This window comes from Hemiscyllium ocellatum, chromosome 43, assembly GCF_020745735.1.
Source record: "Hemiscyllium ocellatum isolate sHemOce1 chromosome 43, sHemOce1.pat.X.cur, whole genome shotgun sequence".
In the NCBI taxonomy this organism is placed as follows: domain Eukaryota; kingdom Metazoa; phylum Chordata; class Chondrichthyes; order Orectolobiformes; family Hemiscylliidae; genus Hemiscyllium; species Hemiscyllium ocellatum.
In genome coordinates, this window is record NC_083443.1 from 27,840,792 (window position 1) to 27,865,748 (window position 24,957).

Sequence of the window (24,957 nt, forward strand, 5' to 3'; positions counted from 1 at the left end):
AGGACCTGTTCTTCAATTTCCTTCCTAGTACTTGATACTCCCCAAACAGGTCCTCCTTCCTGGCCTTGCCTATGTTAGAGCCAATGTGGACCACAACAACTGGATCTTCCTTGTCCTGCTCCAATATCCTTTCAAACCGGTCAGAGATGTCCTGCACCCTGGCACTGGGCAGGCAACACACCATGCGGGACTCCCGATCCGGCTCGCAAAGGACATTATCTGTTCCCCTAATTGTAGAATCCCCTATAACAACTACTTGTCTTTTTGCTTCCCCCTCTTCTGCACCATTCTGTCCACAGCCCTTTTCCTCATTCATACAGGGAGAAAAACTCTTCTACCTGTTGGTCAAGGTCAAGGGCTGAGGCTCCTGCACTCCTGAACTCAGAATCTCCCTACGTGCCTCACTTACAGTTACACCCTGTTGTCCCTGATCACTGACTGACTGAATTTGAATTATTTAATCTACCGGGTGTGACTGCCTCCTGAAACAAAGCATCCAGGTAACTCTCCCCCCTCCTGGATGTGCCACGGTGTTTGAAACTCAGATTCTAGATCATCAATTCTGATCTGGAGTTCTTCCAGCAACCAACACTTGCTGCAGATGTGGTCACTGCCGTTCACAGTGGGATCAGCCAGTTCCCACATCATACAGCCACAGCACATCACCTGTCCAGCCATCTCCACTTATTTAATGCATGCCTTCATTGGAAGGGGCATTGAATAAAAGGATAGGCAAGTTATGCTGAAACCTTGTAGAACTTTAGCCACTCTATTGTGTACAGTTCTGATCACTACACTGCCAGAAGGATGTAGGCGCGTTGGAGCAGGTACAGGAAAGGTTTACCAAGATACTGCCCATTATGGGGGATTTTAACTATGAAGGAAGGTTGGATAGACTGGGTTTTCACAGGAATGCAGAAGGTTGAGGGAGTGACCTGATCGAGGTTTATATGATTGCGAATGGCATTGATAGACTGGAAAGTATGTGGCTTTTTCCCAGGGTGGAAGGGTCAGTTACAAGGGGACACCGGTTCAAGGAGCAAAGGGGGGAATTTAAAAGAGATGTGCAAGGCACATGTTTCACACAAAGGGTTAGTGAGTGTCTGGAACGCACTGTCAGAGGTGGTGGTGGAAGCAGACACAATAACAGCATTCAAGAAGCACCTGGATGAATACATGACTAGGAACGGAACAGAGGGATTCGGAATGTAGATGGTTTTAGTATGGAAGGCAAAATGTGTTGGCACAAGCTTGGAGGACTGAAGGGTTTGCTCCTGTGCTGTATTAGTCCTTGATAGATGTCAAGAGTGGTTAGCCTTTGGGCAGCACGGTGGCACAGTGGTTAGCAATGCTGCCTCACAGCATCAGAGACCCGGGTTCAATTCCCGCCTCGGGCGACTCTGTGTGGAGTTTGCACATTCTCCCCGTGTCTGCATGGGTTTCCTCCGGGTGCTCCGGTTTCCTCCCACAATCCAAAAATGTGCAGGTTAGGTGGATTGGCCATGTTAAATTGCCCGTAGTGTTAGGTGAAGGGGTAAATGTAGGGGAATGGGTCTGGGTGGTAAACGCTTCGGTGGGTCGGTGTGGACTTGTTGGGCCGAAGGGCCTGTTTCCACACTGTAAGTAATCTAATCTAATCTAATATGAGGGTAGTGCAGAAAGATGGTGTTGAGGTGGAAGATCTACCATGATCTTGTTGGATGGTGGTTCAATCTTAAGGGCTGAAAGATCTACTGCACTAATGTGCAAATGCATTATTTTCCATTTTCAATGGTAATGGATTGAACATCCTTCCTGCCTTTCTCAGCTTGGCACTTTGTCACCCAGCTCTGATACTATAACTGAAAAGAATGACATTGTATCTACCAGTTGTGCCCTGCCATTAGTGCCACTACATTACCCCACCCCACCCCATCCCACCAACTTGGAAGCCACTTCATCGAAAGGCTACACCGACATCAGGAGTTTAGGCTCTGGATCGGGACAGTGATGGCAGGGTCAAATAGAGGTTATGCCTCCACATTGTGTCAGAAACATTCACTGGTCAGTGGTTCTCTTTTCTGCAGATTGACCCAAATGGCAGCCAGAGGGTGGGATCTGGAAACTGGAGGAACCACTCTGAAAAGTTTTCAGTTCTGAAATGACCTCCACAGCCAGGTCACCACTGCAGAAAGGGAAGGGCAGCTGATAACTGTGATGAGGGACTCCTGTGGTGTGGTGGTAGTGTCCCTACCTCTTAGCCAGGAGGCCTGGTTTCAGCTGCAGCAGAGATGTGTCATAACATCTCTGAACAGACTGATTACAATGATTGTAGTTTCCAGCATCCAATTTATAAGGGCTCTTGTAGCGAGTTGGGTTCAAGTCCCACTTATGTAATAATATCTCTGGATAGGGGTTGATTATGAATAACTGTGGGTGTAGCCACATGATGGAGGGCTGATGCCCAAAACGCTGACTTTCCTGCTCCTCGGATGCTGCCTGGCATGCTGTGCTTTTGCAATGCCATACTTTTCGACTCTGACTGACTCTCCGTCCTCTGCAGTCCTCACTTTCTCTCTGTGGGTGTAGCCAGACAGCTGAGGAAGCTATCTGTTCTGTCACCAATAGCCTGCTTCCCAAAAGCCTCATGGGGACCAGCAGATCTTGTAGGAAGTTCCAGTTGCCCTTTGGTATTTTGACATTGTGGGCTGAATGGCCTCTTTTTGCACCATAACACTTCTGTGATTGACATTATTCTCCACTGTAACGTGTTCTGGTTGCCTTTTCGTTTCTGGATGTTTGAAATGATCATACTTCAAGCTTGGAAGGAAGTGAGCCCCTTGTCTTTCATACCATTGCCGTACCCGGCCAGAAATCTGCTGAAGCTGATATTCTACACAACAGCTGATACCCCATTGCAGTCATGAATGTAACTGCACTGGAACACCAAGATCTGCAGTTGCTTTGTGTCTAACTATAATTTATAAAGTTTAGGCAACAACATGTAGCAGGCTGTTTAATCACTTCCATCGGATGCTCAAATGCTTCCAGCTTTGGTTCAAAGTCGCTGGGGTAGGGCGTTGTGTTGGCAAAGCCGTATGCTAACCAGTGGCATGAATTTTCCTGCCCGCCTGCTTTATATTCATCTCATATGGGAGTGAAAACCTTCCATTATCTTGGCTGTGTGTGTCCTCAAAAATATTCTGACATTTGAGCACAAGTCACATCTTAAAGAAACTTGGGTTTGATCAATGATACTGTGCAGTTGCCATTGGCCATTGCTGTTTGGATGCATTATTGGAGACCTCCTGTCACTGATAATTCAGCCCAAGTGCCTTCTCTCTGCCATCTTCATTACATCTCACAGCTAAGAAGTGGAAATGTTAAAATAGCAATGGCTCACTTTTCTCATGCTTCTGTGACTCTTCTACTGGATTGATCAAGGAGATTAATCTTTTAATTCCTGGAACTTTCCGGATAACCCTGAAGTGTCAGTATTTCTGTGGCTGGGTAAGGGACTTCGGACCCTGGAGCAATCATGAGATGATGTCATGGAGATGCTCCTCACTGACTGACTGTAAATAGCACAGCGTGGACAGTTAGTTAGGGTGTGTGTGACATACCTAGAGAACCAAGTAAATTTGAGAATAGTCATTTAATAATGTAAAAATAGGCTTATTTAACGTTACCATGTCAAGTACTATTTATTGTTAGAGTGCAATAAACTGTCTTTAACCTTGCCTTTTCCACATTTGATCTGCCAAACCCATAAACCCACCCTCTGAAAGACCCTGTGTATGGAATCATATTATGGTTTCTGCTCTGACAGAGGCCATTTGGCCCCTCCAGGCTGTGCTTGTTCTCTCTCTCTCTCTCTCTCTCTCTCTCTGCACGGTCTCCCTCCCTGTAGCCCAGCAAATTGTTTTCACAGTTCACTCACGGAGCGGAGAGGGAGAAATGTGTTCTCATTCATGAAAGGATGGAGAATGAGAGGGGGCAGATTTCAAGTACCTGAAACAAATCACCATGAGATAAAAAATGAACTCTTCGTGAAGTGAGGGGTTAAGGCCTGGCATATGATGCCTGAGAGATTGCAGTGGAGGCAGGTCCAATTGGAGCAGTCCAGGGGCAATTGGACTGTTATTTGAAAAGGAGGAATGTAAAGGATTGCAGAGAGAATGGCATTTAGTAGGTTGCTCCTTTGGAGTGCCAGTTAAGATGCAGAGGGCTGAATGGCGTCCTTTCAATGCAGTATTGATTCTGTGGCTTTGGATACCCTTTTAATTGAATCTGCTTCCACCACACTGTGAGCCATATGCATTTCCAGAATCCCAGCACGTAATGGCTTGAAGGTAGGAGATGGAAGATGTTGGTGGTGGGAGGGTTGTTTTTCAGACTGGAGGCCTGTAACAACTGGATCTGCAGCTGGATCTGCTGCTTTTGATCACTGATATAAATGATTTCGATGTGAATATAGCAGGTCTGGTTCGTAATTATGCAGGTGACACCAAAATTAAAACTCTCACACTGGGCGGCACAGTGGTTAGTACTGCTGCCTCACAGCGCCAGAGACCCAGGTTCAATTCCCGCCTCAGGCGACTCTCTGTGTGGAGTTTGCATATTCTCCCAGTGTCTGCGTGGGTTTCCTCCAGGTGCTCTGGTTTCCTCCCACAAAAATAAACAGGGCAATAAATAAACGTACAGTTAATGGCAGGGCCCTGGGAATGTTGCTGAGCAAAGAGACCTTGGGATGAAGGTTCATAGTTCATTGAAAGCAGAGTTGCAGGTGTAAAAGGTAGTGAAGAAGGTACACTTGCCATTATTGGTTTGTGCATAGAATGTAGGAATTGGGATGTCATGTTGCAGCTGTACATGACAGTGGTGAGGCCACTTTTTGCATATTGTGTCCAATTCTGATCTTCCTACTACGGGGAAGATATTGTTAAACTTGAAAGGGTTCAGAAAAATATTATAAGGATGGTGACAGGGGTTGGAGGGTTTAAGCTATAGGGAGAGGCTGAATAGGGTGGGCCCTTTTTTCCTGGAGCATCAGAGGCTGAGGGGTGACCTTATAGATGTTTATAAAATCATGAGGGTGAATAGCTACGGTCTTTTTCCCGGGGTCGGGGAGTCCAAAACTAGAGGACACAGGTTTAGGGTGAGAGGAGAAAGACTTAAAAGAGACCTAAGGGGCAACTTTTTCACACGGAGGGTGGTGAGTGTATGGAATGAGCTGCCAGAGGAAGTGGTGGAGGTGGGTATGATTACAACATTTAAAATGCATCTGGATGGGTACATGAATAGGAACGATTAGAGGGATGTGGGCCAAATGCTGGCAAATTGGACTGGATTAATATAGGGTATCTGTTCAGCATGGAAGAGTTGGACTGAAGAGTCACCTTCTTTGTGGTACACCTCTATGTATCTTCAGATTCTTCTGTTAATGTCTTTAGATTGGGGCCCACTAGTTCAGCACTCCACTGCTAACTACCTTCCCAGGGTAACCTGCAGGGGTTTAAAACAATTGGTGAAACTTTTATACACCCCAAGCGATCGTCTTTGGTATTTACTGGCTAAGCTGAAAATGTGTTGCTGGAAAAGTGCAGCAGGTCAGGCAGCATCCAAGGAGCAGGATAATCGATGTTTCGGGCATGAGCCCTTCTTCCTGAAGAAGGGCTCATGCCCGAAACGTCGATTCTTCTGCTCCTTGGATGCTGCCTGACCTGCTGCGCTTTTCCAGCAACACATTTTCAGCTCTGATCTCCAGCATCTGCAGTCCTCACGTTCTCCTATTTACTGGCTAAGGAGAGTGAGCAAGGCTGTAGTTGTGTAATCATTAACTGACTCTATTGTGTTAGCTGAGTGGTTTGAAACAATCTGTGTGTGATCCTGTTCAGAACAAGCTGTTTCTCACCAGGGACAGCAGAAACTTCATCCAAATCCTTCTGCAAGTATTGGCAAATGGTTAATGTGGAAAGTGACAGGGGGCTGCTTTATTATTCTTTGTTGACAGTTGATGTGGGTAGGTAGTTCAGGAAATGCGAACAACCTGAGTTCTTCATCGCTGTGCTCCGTGGTTTGTTAATAGCTGGAGCTGGCCCTCTCTTTGCTTGGCAACTGACTTACTGTCACGTGCGTGTGGCCTAATCCATGAAGAAATTATATGAAAGATTTGTGGATGCTCCCTGGACTTAACTCTGCCTCTTCTGTGCTTAATAATGTTGATGACTGACTGCAGCATTAGCAGGTAATGCCGAGAATAGAGTCAACTGTAAGTAGTTATGCCTCTTTCACTCCACTCCAGGTGAAAAGAGCTCAAGATGGCTCCTTAGCTGTTCACATTCATGTATTGGGGTGCTGCTTGTTAATATTCTATAGTCAACGATGTAGAAAGGAGAAGATAGAACAGGAAACTGTACGGGATCAAAGTCGTGATCTGGAAGAGAAGGGAACTGCTTCAGGGCTGAGCTGACATTCTGATGGAAGGAGAGTGGAAGAGTTTGACGAGGCTCTGGTTTCAGATAAGGCAGCGTGTGCAAGCAATAAGTAGGTGGGACTTGCATGGTCAGGAGGTCAGTGCTCGTGGGGAAAAGGAGATGGATCTGACTGGAGTGAGTAGAGAAAACAGAATTCAGTAGTCCGTTTGTAGTTTCTTTTGAAAATGCTTCAAGAATTGGAATTCCTTGTAAAATTATAATTGCCAAAACTCCTTAGATTCAGGCAGTAAGGTCTATAGGATGATCCAATACTCCTGGTAATAATATCTATCCTTCATAATAACACAACAATACTATGTCAGTCTTGACTCAGTGGTCAATCTCTGAAGTGGAAACCATCGGTTTAAGACCCATTCTGGTGATTTGAGAGCGTAATCTAGATGCAGTACTGAGGGGTAGTGCTGCACTGTCAAAGGTGCAGTCTTTCAAATGAGAAGATAAAATGAGACGCCTTGTAGCTGTCTCCGGTAGAGGCAAAAGCTATTGTAAGATCATGAGACCATAGTATTAGGCCAATTGGCCCATCTAATCTGCTCCACCATTCAATGGGATCATGGCCGATCTGATAATCCTCAATTTCACTTTGCTGTCTTTTACCCCCATGATTCTCATGCGGATTAAACATCTAACAGTCTTGAACATGCTTAACATCAGCCTTGACAGTTCTTTATGGCTAAAAAAATTCGACAGATTCACTACCTTCTGGGAGACAAAATTGCTCCTTGTTTCTGCCATAAATAGTCTAATGGTTTATTTGAGAGTACAAGTTTTTGGAGCGCTGCTCTTTTGTCAGGTAGCTAGCTACCCTGATGAAGGAGCAGTGCTCTGAAAGCTTGTACTTTCAAATAAACCTGTTGGACCAAACCTGGTGTTGTGTGATTTTTAATTTTGTCCACCCCAGTCCAATACCAGCTCCTCCACATCATGTCTATCATAAATGTATGAGCCCTTACTCTGAGGTGGAGCCCTCCGGTACCAAACGCTTCGAAAGGAGAAATGATCTATCCATATCAAGCCCCCTAAGAATCTTGTATGTTTCAATATTGCTGTTTCTCATCATGGAATGAGCACCCATAGGAAATGGTGGAGGCTGGTACAATTACAACATTTAAAAGGCATTTCAATGGGTATATGAATAGGAAGGGTTTAGAGGAATATGGGCCAAGCGTTGGCAAATGGAACTAGATTAATTTAGAATATGAGGTCAGTGTGGACAAGTTGGACCGAAAGATCTGTTTCTGCATTCCCAATCTCTGCGACTCTAAATATTTGATCCATAAATATTACACAGGTCCTGTCAGGACTTAACTGCAGTCAGATGATTTCTTGCAGTTGATGCAGTTAGGTCTTTTACAAATGACTTTCTGACCTGTTTAAAACAAAATTACCTTTGCAGAACTGATCCATCCATCTGACTCTATTTTGAAACCTGCAACGCAGAATGTGTTTTATATATACCCTTCCTCACTTGGGGATATCACTTATATGCATCAGGCATCCCATACTTGCATGGATGTCATAGACCGTGAGGATTGTATCCTGTCATATAAATTATCTTTACACCACATGCTGCATCTATCTGCAAGGCTTAACAGCATTGTGGATGACCCCACGCATCCCTCATTCAAATTCTTCTCCCTCCTGCCATCTGGCAGAAGCTATCAGAGCATTCAGTCTCTCACGGCCAGACTGTGCAAAAGTGTCTACCCCCAAGCCATCAGGCTCCTTATCACTGTATGATCGCACTCTATTCCATTTGTAATTTTCAGACAACTTTTTGAATTGCTGCTAAAACAATGTTTTATTGATGATCATTCATTGTTCCATTGTAATTTGTCCACCACTGTGCCTAATGTCTTGTCAGGAATTACTGTGCTGTCCTGCATGTTTTGCACTTCTCTGTGCACTTTATGCTGCCCTGTGTGTGACTGTACTCTTGTGTAGTCTGTGTGTTCATAAAGCACCTTGGTCCTGGAGGGACGTTGTCTTGTTTTTATTGTACCAATGTAGAATTGACAAATAAAGTTACTCTATTTACCTAGGACCTTGCTACTCTTACATAACTCCAACTCGTGTGTTTTTAGTGGATTTTGTTAAGTCTGTACAGTCCTGCTAGGTGGCTGGTTCATTGGATGTAAATTTAGACCTGTTGTTGAGAATGGATGCGTTCTGTTGACTCAGTCATGCTTATTAAGGGTGACTATTCCTCTCCCTTTTGTCAGGCTTAAAGGTGTGTCCAGATTGCCCTTGAGGTCTCGCAATGCTGCTAGATGTTTGTACACATGTAAAAAATGGGAGAAATCACTCAGAATCCTGCAGCATTCATTCACCTGATCAGCTGGTCATGCTTTTAAGGATTCGGTGCCTTCAATTGATACCAGTTTGTGGAAGGATAAGCTGGGAGTAGACCATTTCAAACAGATATTCTTGCCAATTGTTCCTGATGAGTGCAAGTTGAAAAGCTTTGACATAATGGGGTGTTTTTTCAACAATATTCTTTAAGACTGCATCCTGTGGAATGTGCTTGTTATGCAAACTTTGCTTTGTGGAACACACCTTCTAAGCACCTACAACATCAGAATAAAACCTTGACATCTGAGTAATGAATTCTACAGCATGTTTGAGAGATATGTACACCATTTCAATTTCACCCCATTAATCAGTTGTTTAACACAACGCTTTAGTAATCAACGATCCCTGCATTGTCTTTAAAGTGACAGTATTTCCTTGAATATGTTAATAATCTGTCTCATTTTCCTTGTCAGACAATTAATGTTTTGAATATTTGATTGAACGGGAATGATATATTTGTGTACAACATAAGAATTATCTGCATAATTTCTGTCTTGGAGGTTTATATATAGTCCATGCTCTGTCATTGGAGAGAGTATTGTCCTCCCACACTTTGACTGGAATTAAAGGTTTCGTGGAGTCATTGAAATATTTGGCAGGGATTTCTCTCAACCAATATTCTGTCATCCAGCAGCCTAACGTGTCATAAATAAAATGTTTGATCCCTCACAGTCCAATCTTGCCATTTATTTGTCCACCTTTTATGAGTTTGGTTGTCTATGCAAAACCTACAGGGCAGCTTGTCACCCACTGAGTACCCTAATTTTGGCTTATTCACAGTTTATAAGAAAAAAAACATTTAAGGAGCATGTACTTTCTATACTAAAAGGTGCCCATATGGCTCTTATTGTGCATGCACCGTCTGCCATGTTCACTGTTCGCAAAAATAGCGTGTTTGAAGAACTTATCCCCAACAAATGGTGAGACTTTATCGGGTTAACTCAGTGTCTGGATGGCTGGTTTGTAATGCAGAGTGACATCAACGGTGTGGGTTGAATCCCCGCACCGGCTGAGGTGACCTTGAAGGTCCCACCTTCGCACCCTCTCCCTTCACCCCCGAGGTGTGGTGACCCTCGGGTTAAATCACCACCCATCGTCTCTCTCAGTCCAATGGGACTATGTCGACTTTACCTCATGTCACTAGTTTCATTGGAATCTTGCTGTACATGGAATGGTTTCTGGTCTTGCTTACATAGCAGACGTGGTGTCTTTAGTTGTGTCTTAAGGAGCTCTTTAGGCCAATATTTTGAGACTTCTAACAAAGTGCATCGTTAAGTGTTAATGAGACCGATGTATAGCTTGTGAATGATGTATATTTGCCTGGGAAATGCTCATGATGCTGCCTAGTGGATTTTACCCATTCTTTTCAGATGTGCTTTGTTTATTCCAGCGACAGCAATTTGAACCACTTGGTGATGGACTCAGAGTCCGAGATGGACAGCACCGAGCAGTTGGCGTTGGGGAGCACTGACACTTTGGCCAATGGAAACAAGACTGACCAGGAAGCTGCCAAGCGATTGGCCAAGCGTCTCTACTACCTGGATGGGTTCAAGAGATCCGATGTGGCTCGACATCTGGGCAAGAAGTGAGTGGTTGCTGAAAGAGGCAGGGGGAGGAGAGAGACTGGCAATACAATTGTTGCTCCAATTGTAGGTGAGATCACACTTGGGACACTGTGCACTGTCTGGGTCTCTACATATAAGAAAGGCTGTACTGCATTGGAGGCAGTTCCAAAGAGATTCACTGAGGCCAATTCCTGGATTGGAGGGATTGACTTATCAAGAGCATCTAAACCGGTTAGGCCTTTATTGTTAATTAGAAGAGTGAGGGGTGATCCTATTGAAACGTACAAGATTCTGAGGGAACTTGACAAGAGCAGATGTTTCCATCGTGGGAGGTGCCTAGAGTTTTGAAAGCTTGAGGCATTGAGAGCCATGAGGAACTGTCACAGTAAGGAGTCAAGGCCGTGGGCAGATCAGCCATGATCTTATAGAATGGCAAGAGGGGCTGAATGGCCTACTCCTGTTCCTTCTTAAAATATTTTTATGTGCGAGAAAGGGGTTCTAAAAAGAGAAGTGTATGCAATAGAACCTGAGCCAGAAATGTCAGCACTTTTCATGCAGCCCTTAGATCATTGCCCGCTGTCTGCTGAAAAGTAACAAGCATTAAGACAGGCAAAGTAACAAGATATGATTGTGGTGCAGTGCACTCCACACTCTGGTTTCTGCTCCATTCTTGGAGGACAAAACAAAGAGAGCAGATTTTAGATTAGATTACTTAGTGTGGAAACAGGCCCTTCGGCCCAACAAGTCCACACCGACCCGCCGAAGCGCAACCCACCCATACCCCTACATTTACCCCTTACCTAACACTACGGGCAATTTATCCTGGCCAATTCACCTGACCCGCACATCTTTGGAATGTGGGAGGAAACCGGAGCACCCAGAGGAAACCCACGCAGACACGGGGAGAACGTGCAAACTCCACACAGTCAGTCGCCTGAGGCGGTCGCCTGAGGCAGATCATTAAAAACACACAGGAACAACAGGAAATGTGTTGCAGTTTCAGGATAGTTATTTAATCTGGATTATGCCTTTAGTCACATATTATTGTTATACAAACTGTCCAAACAGGTTCAGACTGTTAAGAAACCAGTACATGGGTTTTATACAGCTCCAGTTTACCCTATCACACCAAGAGAGGGTGCTGCTGTATCAATGTTTTAAAATGTCTCGAACAAGTTGTGATGATTTTCCATTTATTCCCTTTCACTCACTCTCTGCTTTCTCTCCTTTTTATCTTTCTTTTTCTTTTACTCCTCTGCTGTTCCTCCTTTTCTCTCCTCTCTTTTCTGCCACTTTTTAACTTTCTGCCATCCTTTCTCCTGTTCACTTTCTATTACTTACTCCCGTTCTATCCTTCTAAGTGCCTTCATTACACGTGTTGTATAATTCCACATCACTTTTCTATTTACTGGTGTCTCCTCTCTCATTTTAGACCCGTCGCTGTTTCATGTTTCACTTTTTCCTGTGCTTTTCTTCCTTTTGTTGAATCCCTTTCCCATTTTTGGTTTCTTCACTGGATCCACAATTCCTGTTCGTGAATGTTTTAAACAAATTTTTGCCTCTGTGATTCTCTCTCTCTCTCACTCTCTCTGCCCCACTGGCAACTTGTCTTTCATATCCTCTTCTACCCTGTGAAATCATACACACTCACACACCCTCTCCCTCTCCCCCCTCCCTCTCTCCTGCTCCTCTCCCTCTCCCCTTCTCCCTCTGCGCTCTCTCTCTCACACACACACACACACACACACACACACACACACACACACACACACACACACACACACACACACACCAAAAAATTGGATAGACAGCAGAATTCTGTCTGTCTCGACACAGCCGGTGTAAAATGTTAAGAGGAATTTTAAGTGCAAGTTACATTCGATGCAGCTTGGGTTTCAGCAATCACGTACACTAGTCTAAAAAAAATCACAGTGCTGAGGATAGCCCCTGTCCAAAATGTAATCCTCCCAGAATCAATAATTACCAATGTGCCTTTCCATTAAACACCTATTTACAGTCTTTTTAAGGAGGCTGTAAAAATTAAGCTGGGTCCTTTAGGCACAGGATGCTGTTAGAAATTTGAACACAACTTTTACTCAGCACTGTGCCTCTGTAGTGAATGATTCACCATAGATTTTAACAGGAATTTCTGGTCATGTCAAATTGGCTTACAGGTTGCGACAGTGATAAAACTTGACTTATTTTTGTGATAATCCCCATTTAAGCTGCACTTTTTAAAAACTCTTAAATGTTACAGGGTAATGTCAAGCGCATTTTCATTTTTTTAAAAAAATGTTCTGTTTCAAAATGCTAGTTCAAGCCACATTTTGGGTTTGGCATTTTCAAATGAGTTTTAATGCAAATGCAAAGCCTCTTAGGCTTAGTGGTTAGCACCTGTACCTCACAGCACGAGGAGCCCAGGTTCAATTCCAGCCTCGGGCAGTCTGTGTGGAATTTGCACATTCTCCCCGTGTCTGTATGGATTTCCTCCAGGTGCTCTGGTTTCCTCCCAAAGTCCAAAGATGTGCAGGTTAGGTGCATTGCCCATGCTAAATAACCCGCAGTGTCTAGGGATGTGCAGGCTAGGTGGTTTAGCCATGGGAAATGCAGAGTTAGAGGGTGGGGGTGGGTCTGGATGGGATGCTGTTTGGATTGTTGGTGTGGACACACTGGGCCAAATGGCCTGCTTCCACACACTAAGGAATCTATGACCCTCAAAAAGGGTGCACTTTGAGCTGGTTTTAACGATTTGTAAACGAGCTTCATTGCAGCTCAAACTTTCGCAGCGTCTCGCTCTTTCGTTCTTTCCTCTCTGTCTTTTTCTCTCTCTCCTCTGCTGCTCATTTCTCATCTCCTCTTTTCACTCTCCTCCTATTCTCGTTTCAGTAACGACTTCAGTAAGATGGTGGCTGAGGAATACCTGAGGTTTTTTGACTTCACGGGGATGAATCTAGATCAGGCTCTGAGGTAAGAGAGACCGGAGGGTCATTGTCTGTGTCTAATAACTTTCAAAACCCAGATAAGTCTGTTTTAAGTCTTTTATGTTAAAGTGTCTAATAAAGATCTCCATAAAAAGTCATACATATTCAGGATTTTTAAATCCTGGTTAAAATAGTTAGATAAATAAAATTTGTAATCAATACTGGGATGTATTGCTGAACAAAGAGACCTTGGAGTGCAGGTTCATAGCTCCTTGAAAGTGGAGTTGCAGGTAGATAGGATAGTGAAAGAAGGCATTTGGTATACTTTCCTTTATTGGTCAGAGTATTGAGTACAGGAGTTGGGAGGTCTTGTTGCAGCTGTACAGGGCATTGGTTAGGCCACTTTTGGAATACTGTGTGCAGTTCTGGGCTCCTTCCTATCAGAAGGATGTTGTGAAACTTGAAAGGGTTCAGAAAAGATTAACAAGGATGATGCCAGGGTTGGAGGATTTGACATACAGAGAGAGACTGAATAGGTTAGGACTGTTTTCCCTGGAGTGTCAGAGGCTGAGGGGTGATCATGAAGAGGTTTATAAAATCATGAGGGGCATGGATAGGGTAAATAGACAAGGTCCTTTCCCTGGGGTGGGGGAGTCCAGAATTAGAGGGCACAGATTTAAGGTGAGAGGGGAAAATTTAAAAGGGACCTAAGGGCAATTGTTTTCACACAGAGGGTGGTGTGTGTATGCCAGAGGAACTGGGGAAGTCTGGTTCAATTACAGCATATAAAAGGCATTTGGATGGGTATATGAATAGCAAGGGCTTAGAGGGATATGGACTAAATTAGGTTATGATAGCTGGTCGGCATGGACGAGTTGGACCGAAAGGACTGTTTCCATGTTGTATATCTTTGACTCTATGACCTGGCCCTCCAAGTACCATCTCCTGCACACGTGCAGCACACAAACCTTTTCCAATGTTGGGCCAGTTGAGAGAGAATGAAGTGATTTTAATACTAATAACTGGTCCTACCAAACTCATATATTGTGGATAAAAGAGGCATGTTGTCAAATCTTTCATCTTGCTCTCATCTGGACTTCTACAAGAATGCCAAATTTCAAAGGGAACAACAATTTACACTGCATGAGAAAAGGCTGCTGATTGGTTGGCAAGTTCACTCAGGTTGGTTGAGATGTTGCCATAGAGAGTGCACCCTTATTGTTGCTGGGCTTTTGTTTTCTTCAGAAAGAACACAATGCCTGATCATGTTTCTTTCTGCCAGCAGAGTACAGGTACCTGCTCATGATTTTAATATGTGATTAAACCTTGGTCTTGGTTGTCTCTTTGCAGAGCTTTCTTGAAGGAGTTTGCACTAATGGGAGAGACGCAGGAGCGGGAGCGAGTGCTGATCCACTTTTCACATAGATACCACCAGTGCAATCCCGAGGCCATATCTGCAGAGGGTAGGTTCAGTCTCTGCACCAATTAAGGTTCGGGAGTCGAAGGAAGTAGGTGATGCTGAGGCAGACTGAGGATTGAGAGGGTGAGACGGTAAATGCATCATAGCGATGGGCAGGGAGACAGTACAGTGCGGATCCCTCTGGATGGCCAACTAGGGAGAACAGAGGTAAGGAGGGATCATTTCCTGCTAGAATGGGGAACGGAGCCTTAAACTTAATGGCCTTCAAATGTAAAAATGGCCATTTGTAGAGCCTTTAAATATTTATATTGTCAATTTCTACATTACAACCCCACTGTTGGGAGATCTTCCCTGTTAGAATCCCTACAGTGTGGGAGCAGCCTATTCGGCCCATCAAGTTCATGCCGACCCTCCAAACAGCATTGCCCCTGGACCCATCCCCGTATTCCCCGTGGCCTATCTACCTAACCTGCACATCTTTGGGAGGAAACTGGAGAACCTGGAGGAAACCCACGCAGACATTGGAAGAACGTGCACAATACACACAGACAGAGACCTGAGGCTGGAATTGAACCCGGGTCCTTGATGCTGTGAGGCAGCAGTGCTAACAACAGTAAGGTAGAAACTGGTACAAAACCGGCTGGTGTGTGTGCTCAGGCTTCTGTACCTTCTCCCCACTGGTAGATGTTGTGGAAAAACATTGCCAGGGTGGGATGGATCTTTGAGAACGCTGGCAGCCTTTCCTTGACAGCGGGCCTGGTAGATGGATTCAATAGATGGGAGTTTGGCCTTTGTAATTGTCCGGGCTGAGTTCACCATTCTCGGGTAACCGTCTCCGATCTTGAATGGTACAGTTGCCATATCTGTGCTCAAGTTTCAAAAGAACTTTGAATACAGTGAGAAGTATACAACATGTATACAACCATCTTCGGTACTGGGCACAAACCTTAGCTACAAAATAATTGAGAAAATAAAGAAAGTTAGTGACACTACATTACAGATATACATTGTATAAGTTAGGAAAATAAGAAATAAAGCTAAGAAGATAGACATGCCAGCGTTTTTTGAGCAAAAAGTGTGATTATGATCAAAATAGCAATGCTACGGATAAACTTATGTCTATTCTATACCTTTTACTAGTTTTACAGAATTTAAAATGATGAATTGCTGAAAGCTTTAACGAGGAATGATTGGATAGGCTGAAATTATTTTCTTTGGGGCAGAAGAGGGTAAGGGGAGATCTGATTGAGCTTTACAGACTGGATATACTTGTATAAAAGTGAAATTTTTCAGACTATTTTTTCAGGTTAAATTTATTGGGTTGATTATTACATGGATACTACTGAGGGGCTGAAATTCATGCTACAGTCAAAAGTACCGTATCATGAGCAGAAGCCCAATTGATCTCTGAACGAATAAAAAAAAAGCACAACAAATTATGGTAATACGACTGTATTTCATGAGTGCTACAAGGGAACTGAGCTCAGCTGAGCTGCACACAAAGGGAAGTTATCACCTGACTCTGACCTGATGTGTCTTAAACTTTTGCGGCCTACTGGTGTGAATTTTACATCAAAACACATAATAACGCGAATAAGAAATAATTTCCTCATAACATTTATGTTCAGGATAATTCCTTGACTTACAAATATTGATCTGTTGTCTGTGAAGAACTAGGGTCAACTTTTACACGAGATATATGGAAAATTCCAGATTTTTTAGCGAAAAATAGGGGGTCAACTTTTGCATGAGATTGACCTTTACTCGAGTATATACAGTAAATGAAAGGCCAGGATAAAGCAGGTGGGAAACTGCCTTAGCAGTAAAAAATCATTTGTTTCATTAATGTCCTTTAGAGAAGGAAATCTGTCTTCCTCACCTGGTCTGGGCTTCAGGTGATTCCAGACCTACAGCAATGTGGTTGACTCTTAACTGCTCTCTGAAGTGGTTTCACAAGGCATTCCACCCAAAGGCAATTAGTGAAGGACAGCAAATAAATATTGGCCTTGCCAGTGAAGCCCCCATCCTAAACAAGAATGCAGAAAGCAAATCATCACTAACGAAGAGAGAGAGAGATTCATTGTCACTAGGGGGAAGATTAGAGAGGACCTAAGGATGGTGAGGATCTAGCACTTGCTGCCTGCAAGAGTGATGGAGCCAAAAAAGAGACCCGAGTTCAATTCCCGCCTCAGGCGACTGACTGTGTGGAGTTTGCACGTTCTCCCCGTGTCTGCGTGGGTTTCCTCCGGGTGCTCCGGTTTCCTCCCACAGTCACAAAGATGTGCGGCTCAGGTGAATTGGCCATGCTAAATTGTCCGTAGTGTTAGGTAAGAGGTAAATGTAGGGGTATGGGCGGGTTGTGCGTCAGTGTGTTCTTGTTGGGCCGAAGGGCCTGTTTCCACACTGTAAGTAATCTAATCTAAAAAAACCTTCATTTTAAAAAAACACAAGTCCTCTGACACGTGGGGAATTTGCTAAAAACTTATCGGGCTGCTGACCGAAATGCCATTAGGTTTGATAGCTCTTTCTCAGCTGTCAATGGGCCAAATGGCCTCCCTCAGTTCTGTACATCTTCTTTACTTTTAAATAAATCCATTCCCATACTTGCCCTTTACTCTTACAGGAAACAGCTTGAACTCCTCTCGGCTTTACCCTTGATATAAATAAACTTAAATCTTTGTGCAATGGGGGAAAAGAATTCATTGTTCCTGTATTTCTACATTCAAGATTATTCTTCCTACCACAGTCCTGGAGCCTTTCTAGAAATGTAGAAAATAGGAGCAGAAGTAGACCATTCAGCCCATCGGTTCTGCTGTGTTATTACCTGGATCCTAACTGACCTTTTACCACAATACTATTTCCCTGCACGAATGCCATTCTGTACAATTTGGCTGTGCAGAGTTCTGCATTGTTTTGTCTCCCTAATTTTTCACTGAATTCTGTGATTTGAGGGGTTAATGTTGAAACAGATTGTTCGGCAGGATCTTGAATTGTTGTACGGAGTCTGGTCAGACTCTGATATGGAAGAGATTGAATACCTTACACACTGGGGAGGGAATTATATAGAAGTTACAGTGTGGGACTAAGTTCTGCTTGAAAAATCCATGCTGGTATTTCTGCTGCCCTAGTCCTTCAAGGGGCTTAGAAGGTTCTATCTAAGGGCATTGGTGAATATCTGCAGTGCATATTGTAGATCCTGCAGATACTGGTTGAGAGTTTGAATGTTTGTGGGTGCAATGGCAATTAATTGGGCAGCTTTGTCATAGGTAGTGTCAAGCTGTTCAGCTGTTGGAGCTGCACTCCAGGCAAGTGGGGAATATTCCACCACACCTCTACTCTTGTGCCTGTGGGACATGCTTTGAGTTGTCAGGAGATGGTTTACTCACTGCAGGATTCCTAGCCTCGAATCTGCTTTGTACTCACAGTAGCTAGTCCAGTTCAGTTTCAGGTCAATGGTAAGCCCCAGAATGTTGATAGTGGGGGATTCAATGATGATGTCAACTATTGAATGTGGAGGAATGGTGGTTAGGTTCCCACTTGTTGACGATGGTCATTGCCTGGTAATTGTGTGGCACTCGGTGCAACTTCCCAGCCCAAACCTGCATGTTGTCCGGCTCTTCGGAAAACAGCCTTGCTATGCTGTGGAGAAAGTGAGGACCACAGATGCTGGAGACCAGAGTTGAAAAATATGGTCCTGGAAAAACCCAGCAGGCCAGGCAGCGTCTGAGGAACAGGAGAATCGACATTTCGGGCATAAGCCCTGAAGATTCCTGAAGAAGGGCTTATGCCCGAAACGTCGATTCTCCTGCTCCTCAGACGCTGCCTGGCCTGCTGTGTTTTTCCAGCATCACATTTTTCAACTTTGCTATGCTGTGACAAGCTATTATGCAGTTCTCCTTCGACTGTGGTGGTGTTTTTCACAACTTTGCCATCCTCTGTTTAAAACCAAATTGAAATAACTTCTCCTGCTCTCTGTTCTAATCCTCTTGAATTTAATTTGCTCTTCATTCTAAGCCCCACAATCACTGTAGACTGATGTAATACTGTCCATTGTGTGTTCTCCTTCCATAGTATTAAGCATCTCCAAGATATCTCACAACCTTTCTTCTAGCAAAACAAAATCTGTAGGAATAGCCTGTCAAGGTGGGGCAAGTTGGCATTGATATGTTCTCCCTTATTTGGCTTCACAAAGGTCAATAAAATTAAAAATCACACAATGCCAGGTTATAGTCCAACACGTTTATTTGGAAGTACTAGCTTTTGGAGCGCAGTTCCTTCATCAGGACTACACCCTGACATTGTTTGATTTTTAACTTTGTCCACCCCAGTCCAACACCGGCACCTCCACATGAATGCTCAATTGTGCTGTCATCTCCACTTTCCTCCCTATGACTGGTGTATTTTAAAAATCTAACGCTGACTTGGATAAATTCAAAGAACCAGCCTCCACTGCATTTTGAGGAAGAGAATGTCATACTGAAATGGTCCTTTCAGAGCAAATGATCCTTTCAAAGAGAGGCCTCGTACTCTTGACATGTATTTAACAGGAAGGTGCAGGCTGTGGTAAGGTGACTGGCCTCAGTGCTCAAATGTGCTCAGATCCCACCAGGGCTACTGGTGGAATTTAAATCTAATGAATTAAATAGGAAATTGAAAGCCAATTTCATTATGGGGAGAGTTATGGGCAGTGTGTACTTTTTGGATGGCATCGTGGCTCAGTGATTAGCCCTGCTGCCTGACAGCGCCAGGGACCCGGGTTCGATTCCAGCCTTGGGCAACTGTCTGTGTGGAATTTTCACATTTTCCCTGTGTCTGCGTGGGTTTCCTCCCACACTCAAAGATGTGCAGATTGTGTGGATTGGCCGCACTAAATTGACCATAGTGCCTTGGAAGTGCAGGCTAAGTGAATTATAGTCATAGAGATTTACAGTGTGGAAACAGATCCTTCAATCCAAACACCCATACTGACCAGATATCCCAATCCAATTTAGTCCTACTAGCCAGCACTTGGCTCATATCCCTCTAAATCATTCCTATTCATAGACCCATCCAGATACCTTTTAAATATTGTAGTTGTACCAGCCTACACCATTTTCTCTGGCAGCTCATTACATACACCTACCACCCTCTGTGTGAAATAGGGAAAAGCAGGATCGGATGGGAGGGGGTGTTGAATCTTGGTGGGGTGCTCTTTGGAGGATCGGTGCAGATTTGAAGGGTCGAATGGCCTCTTTCCACGCTGTAGGGATTCTGTGATTCTGTGACTTTGACAATTATTCTGGTTGGTATCCACCTGGTTCACTGACGTCCTTCAGGGAAGGACACATTCTATCCTTACCTGGTCAGGCCTACATGTGACTCCAGACCCATGGCATGTGGATTGGTTAATTAGGATGGCTGGTTTGTGATACTGAGTAGTACAACAGTGCAGGTTCAATTCTGACACTGGCTGAAGCTATCACTAAAGCTATACCTTTTCAGCCTCTCCCCTCTCCTGTGGTGTGGTGACCCCCAGGTTGACCCCCTCACCACTGACTGTACTTCTAACGAAAGACGAGTCCTCTTGGCCTTGGGCAATTTTACCTTTCTTTGTGAATGAATCCTACCTACCCTCCGAAATGGTCCAGCAAGCCACTCAGTTAGGGGAAGAGTTACAAACACTGTCCTTATCGGCCAAGCTGACATTCCATGAAACAACAGATATTTTTTTAAAAATGAGCTAGATAGCGCTTTGACATGAAATACAAGTGTGAGTGAGAGAGAATGACAACAGTGTGACATTCCTTCAACTCTGGGATTGACTTGAGAGTCTGTCTCCAGTGCTATGGATTCTAACCATCCTAAGTAATGCTCTTTCTTTTTTCTCCTGCAGATGGTATTCACACACTAACATGTGCGCTGATGCTCCTTAATACGGATCTTCATGGACATGTAAGTGTCAATAGAGGGCAATGGAACAAGGCATGGGATGAGAACGTTGAGAATATAACTCTGAGAAGCGTCTTGATCTTGTCAAAGACCTACTTTACCCAGCATATACTGGCTCGCATTTTATTTCCCCTTCCCGTTCTCCCTATTCCCTGGATGATTGACTGATTTATTGTTGACACGTGTACCGTGATACAGTGAAAGGTATTGTTTTGCATGCTATACAGGCAGATCGTACCATACAAAGTAAATCAGGGTAGCAGGACAGAGTGCAGAATACAGAGTTACAGTCGCAGAGAAGGTGTAGATAGAGAGAGAGAGGGAGATCAGAATTAACATTTGAGAAGTCTGTTCAAAATGTGGAGAGGTCAGTGTGGAACTGGGGTAGACAAAGTCAGAAGTCACACAACATCAGATTATTGCTCCTTCATTAAGTGAAGTTTTCAAATAAACTTGTTGGATAATAACCTGGTATCATGTGACTTCTCACTTTTTTCAAAATATGATATCCCTATTGTTGCTGCTACTGAGTTATTACACTAATTAGGCATTACAAATAGAAATGTTAGAAAATACCTATGAGAAACTGTAAAGTCACATATTTAGATTAGATTAGATTAGACTTACAGTGTGGAAACAGGCCCTTCGGCCCAACAAGTCCACACCGACCCGCCGAAGCGCAACCCACCCCTTACCTAACGCTACGGGCAATTTAGCTTGGCCAATTCACCTGACCCGCACATCTTTGTGACTGTGGGAGGAAACCGGAGCACCCGGAGGAAACCCACGCAGACACGGGGAGAACGTGCAAACTCCACACAGTCAGTCGCCTGAGTCGGGAATTGAACGCGGATCTACAGGCGCTGTGAGGCAGCAGTGCTAACCACTGTGCCACCGTGCCGCCCATTTAGTTTGATTAAATGTAGCGATTGAAGTAATCTGTGCTGAAGAAATTGGAAATTCTCTGCTGTAAATGTTTGTAGACACTGGATGACAAATTGAGTTTTTAAGGGCGAGAATAATCAATTTTTGTGAGCTGTTTGCAGAGGCCAATAGAGATCTGTAAAATAATAAAAAGGTTTAATAGGATACATATTGAGAGAATGATTTCACTTTTATGGGAACTTCAAAACTAAAGGCCGTAATTATAAAATCGACACAAATAAATCTATTCCAATATCTAATAAATCTCTCCAAAGCCTGTCCACCACCTGCAAGGCACAAGCCAAGGGTGTGATGGAATATTCCCTGCTTGCCTGAATGAATGCAGCTCCAACACCTCAACAAGTTCGACACCATCCAGGACAAAGCAGCCCCCCACTTGATTAGCATCCCATCCACCACCGTCAACATTGATTGAGGCAGAGTCTCAGCGATGTCTACCATCTCCGAGAGGTGCTGCAGCAACTTCCCTAGACTCCTTCAACAACACCTTCCAAGTGTGCGACCTCTTCTATCTAGAAGGACAAGGGCAGCAGAGACATGTAGCACCACCACCTTTGGGTTCCACTTCAGGCTACTCACCATCTCAACAGTTGGAAATATATCGCTGTTCCTTCAATATTGCTGGGTCAGAATCCTGGAGTTCGCTCCTTAACTACATTGTGGGTCTATCTAGATCTCATGGACCTCCTTAACTGCTTTGTGGGTCTATCTAGATCTCATGAACCTCCTTAACTGCTTTGTGGGTCTATCTAGACCTCACGGACCTCCTTAACTGCGTTGTGGGTCTAGCTAGACCTCATGGACCTCCTGAACTGCATTGTGGGTCACTCACTGCCACCTTCTCCAGGCAGTTCAGGATAGGCAATAAATGCTGGCCCAGCCAGTGACAGACAGATCCCCGTCATGAATAAAGCAATCCAATAGGGAATTCGAGAGAAACTTCTTCACTTAGGGAGTAGTGAGACTGTGAGGCAAGTGATGTCAATACTCTAAGGGCGGCACGGTGGCTCGGTGGTTAGCAATGCTGCCTCTCAGCGCCAAGGACCTGGGTTCGATTCCTGCCTCGGGCGACTGTCTGTGTGGAGTTTGCACATTCTCCCCGTGTCTGCGTGGGTTTCCTCTGGGTGCGCTGGTTTCCTCCCACAGTCCAAAGATGTGCAGGTCAGGTGAATTGACCGTGCTAAATTGACCATAGTATTAGGTGTATTAGTCAGAGGGAAATGGGTCTGGGTGGGTTACTCTTCGAAGGGTCAGTGTGAACTTGTTGGGCCGAAGGGCCTGTTTCCACACTGTAGGGAATTTAATCCCAAGCCTTCACTCCAGCAGCAGTGAACTCAAGCCATCAGCATCAGCAGCCGTGTCTACGGAACTCACTGAAAACTAAAGTCCTTCTGGGTCTGTGTGAGCCCGACCCCATCTACTCATGATTATTTTGTCTTACTTAAAAAAAAACACTCTGGGATTACTCAACGCTGTTTACCATCTTGCAAAGGTAAACAGCGCTATAAGCATCCTTGTAAGAGCTCTGAAGAAGGGCTCATGCCCGAAATGTCAATTCTCCTGCTCCTTGGATGCTGCCTGACCTGCTGCGCTTTTCCAGCAACACATTTTCAGCAGTGGTATTATAGCTTGTACACATAGAGGTTAACACATCCTGCTGAATTCGGCTTTTAACATTGTCCTTGATTCAGCAACTGTATTCTGCCAATCACCTAAATAAAGGCCTAGCTGGAGGCCAAGGAATAAGCGGTGACAAAGACTCATATCTCTAACATTCCTTCAAATTCCTAACTCCACAAATTTGAATTCTACATTGTGCTGGGAGTAACCATCAGCAGCAGCACAGTAATTGGGCTTCAGAATTACAATAGCTCAGCAGGAGCTGAGTTCAATTTAATCTATCTGAGCAGTGAGTTCACTGATGACTTTGCAACCAATAGCAACCAAATGCTCCCTACTTCAATTGATGGCCTCCGAACAAACACTCATCGTTGCTGAAACAAGGTGTTGATTATACCTTTCAGTCAAAGTTGGATAAGAACAGGGGGAGGCCATTCAACTGCTTGAGCCTCTTCTGCCGTTGATTTAGATCATAGCTGGTCTGTATTTTAACTCCATCAACCTGCTTTTGTTGCTAAGCTTTGCCTAGCAAAAACTATTAATCACTGTTAAGACATTTTTGTTTGACCTTCCCCCTCCCCCTCCCTCAAACAGCTTTTGGGGGATGGGGAAACTTCCAGATTTTCCCGTGAAGAAGTGCTTTCTGACAACACTGTTGGAAAAGTAAAAAATGAGGTCTGCAGATGCTGGAGATCACAGCTGCAAATGTGTTGCTGGTCAAAGCACAGCAGGCCAGGCAGCATCTCAGGAATATAGAATTCGACGTTTCGAGCATAAGCCTGTAGGAAAAACCTAGTTGGAATTTATTGATCATTCCTGCTTGTCCCCCCCTATCAGAAGAGAAAATAGTTTCCCTCGATCTACTCTCTCAACACCTCTTTAACACGTCAATAAGATCACCCCTTGACCTTGTACTTAAGGGAATACAAGCCTCATCCAAGGGTTCCCAGTTCTTTTTATGTTTTTTTTCAATATGGATGTGCATTCTTGGAGAAGGTATGATGTTGGGAACTGAACTCCAGAGTAGAGGTGATACTGACTGCCCTTGACAATAAGGTGGCATGGGAATCTATGTAGCTCTAGCAAATTTTATGTCAATAGGATTCTAGGGGAAACTCTGTACTGCTGGATGTCATGCCTAGCATAAAGGATGATGGCTGTGGAAGTTAAATGTCTCAATCCCAAGACATCGCGATAGGAGTTCCTCAGCATGGTGTCCTAGTCTCCTGAGCCCAGTCATCTCCAGCTGCTTCATCAATGGTGTTTCTCCACCCCTCACTTCATTAAGTCAGAAGTGGGAATGTTTGCTCAAGCTTATACAATGGCCTGGGCAATACAAGTTTGGGCTGATAAGTGACAAGTAACATTCACACCATACGAGTGCTGGGCAATGACCTTCTTAAAAAAAGGGAGGACCTAACCATCTTCCTTTAACATATTCAACTGCGTTACCATTGCGGAATCCCCCATCATCAATATCCCAGGGGATAAACTAAGATGGATCAGCCATATAGTGGAGTCAGAGATAGATAGGGTGATGAAGAAAGCATTTGGCACACTTGCCTTCATTGGTGAGGACATGGAGCAGAACATTGAGTATAGGAGTTGGTATGTCATGTTGCAGCTGTACAGGATGTTGGTGAGGCCACTTGTAGAATAATGCATACAATTCTGGTCACCCTTCTATTAGGAAGGACGTGGTTAAACTTGAGAGGATGCAGAAAGGATGG

At 44.2% G+C, this 24,957-nt stretch overlaps 1 protein-coding gene across 3 annotated transcripts in view; it reads left to right on the forward strand.

The window, feature by feature from the left end:
* LOC132834920 (PH and SEC7 domain-containing protein 1-like) overlaps window positions 1-24,957 on the forward strand; it is a 140,635-nt gene that overhangs the window by 54,907 nt on the left and 60,771 nt on the right. For all 3 annotated transcript variants that reach the window (XM_060854059.1, XM_060854060.1, XM_060854061.1), the window contains 4 exons: window positions 10,219-10,413; window positions 13,280-13,360; window positions 14,665-14,777; window positions 20,607-20,665. In XM_060854059.1, coding sequence (XP_060710042.1) covers window positions 10,219-10,413; window positions 13,280-13,360; window positions 14,665-14,777; window positions 20,607-20,665 — 448 coding nt within the window. The remainder of the gene's footprint in view (window positions 1-10,218; window positions 10,414-13,279; window positions 13,361-14,664; window positions 14,778-20,606; window positions 20,666-24,957) is intronic.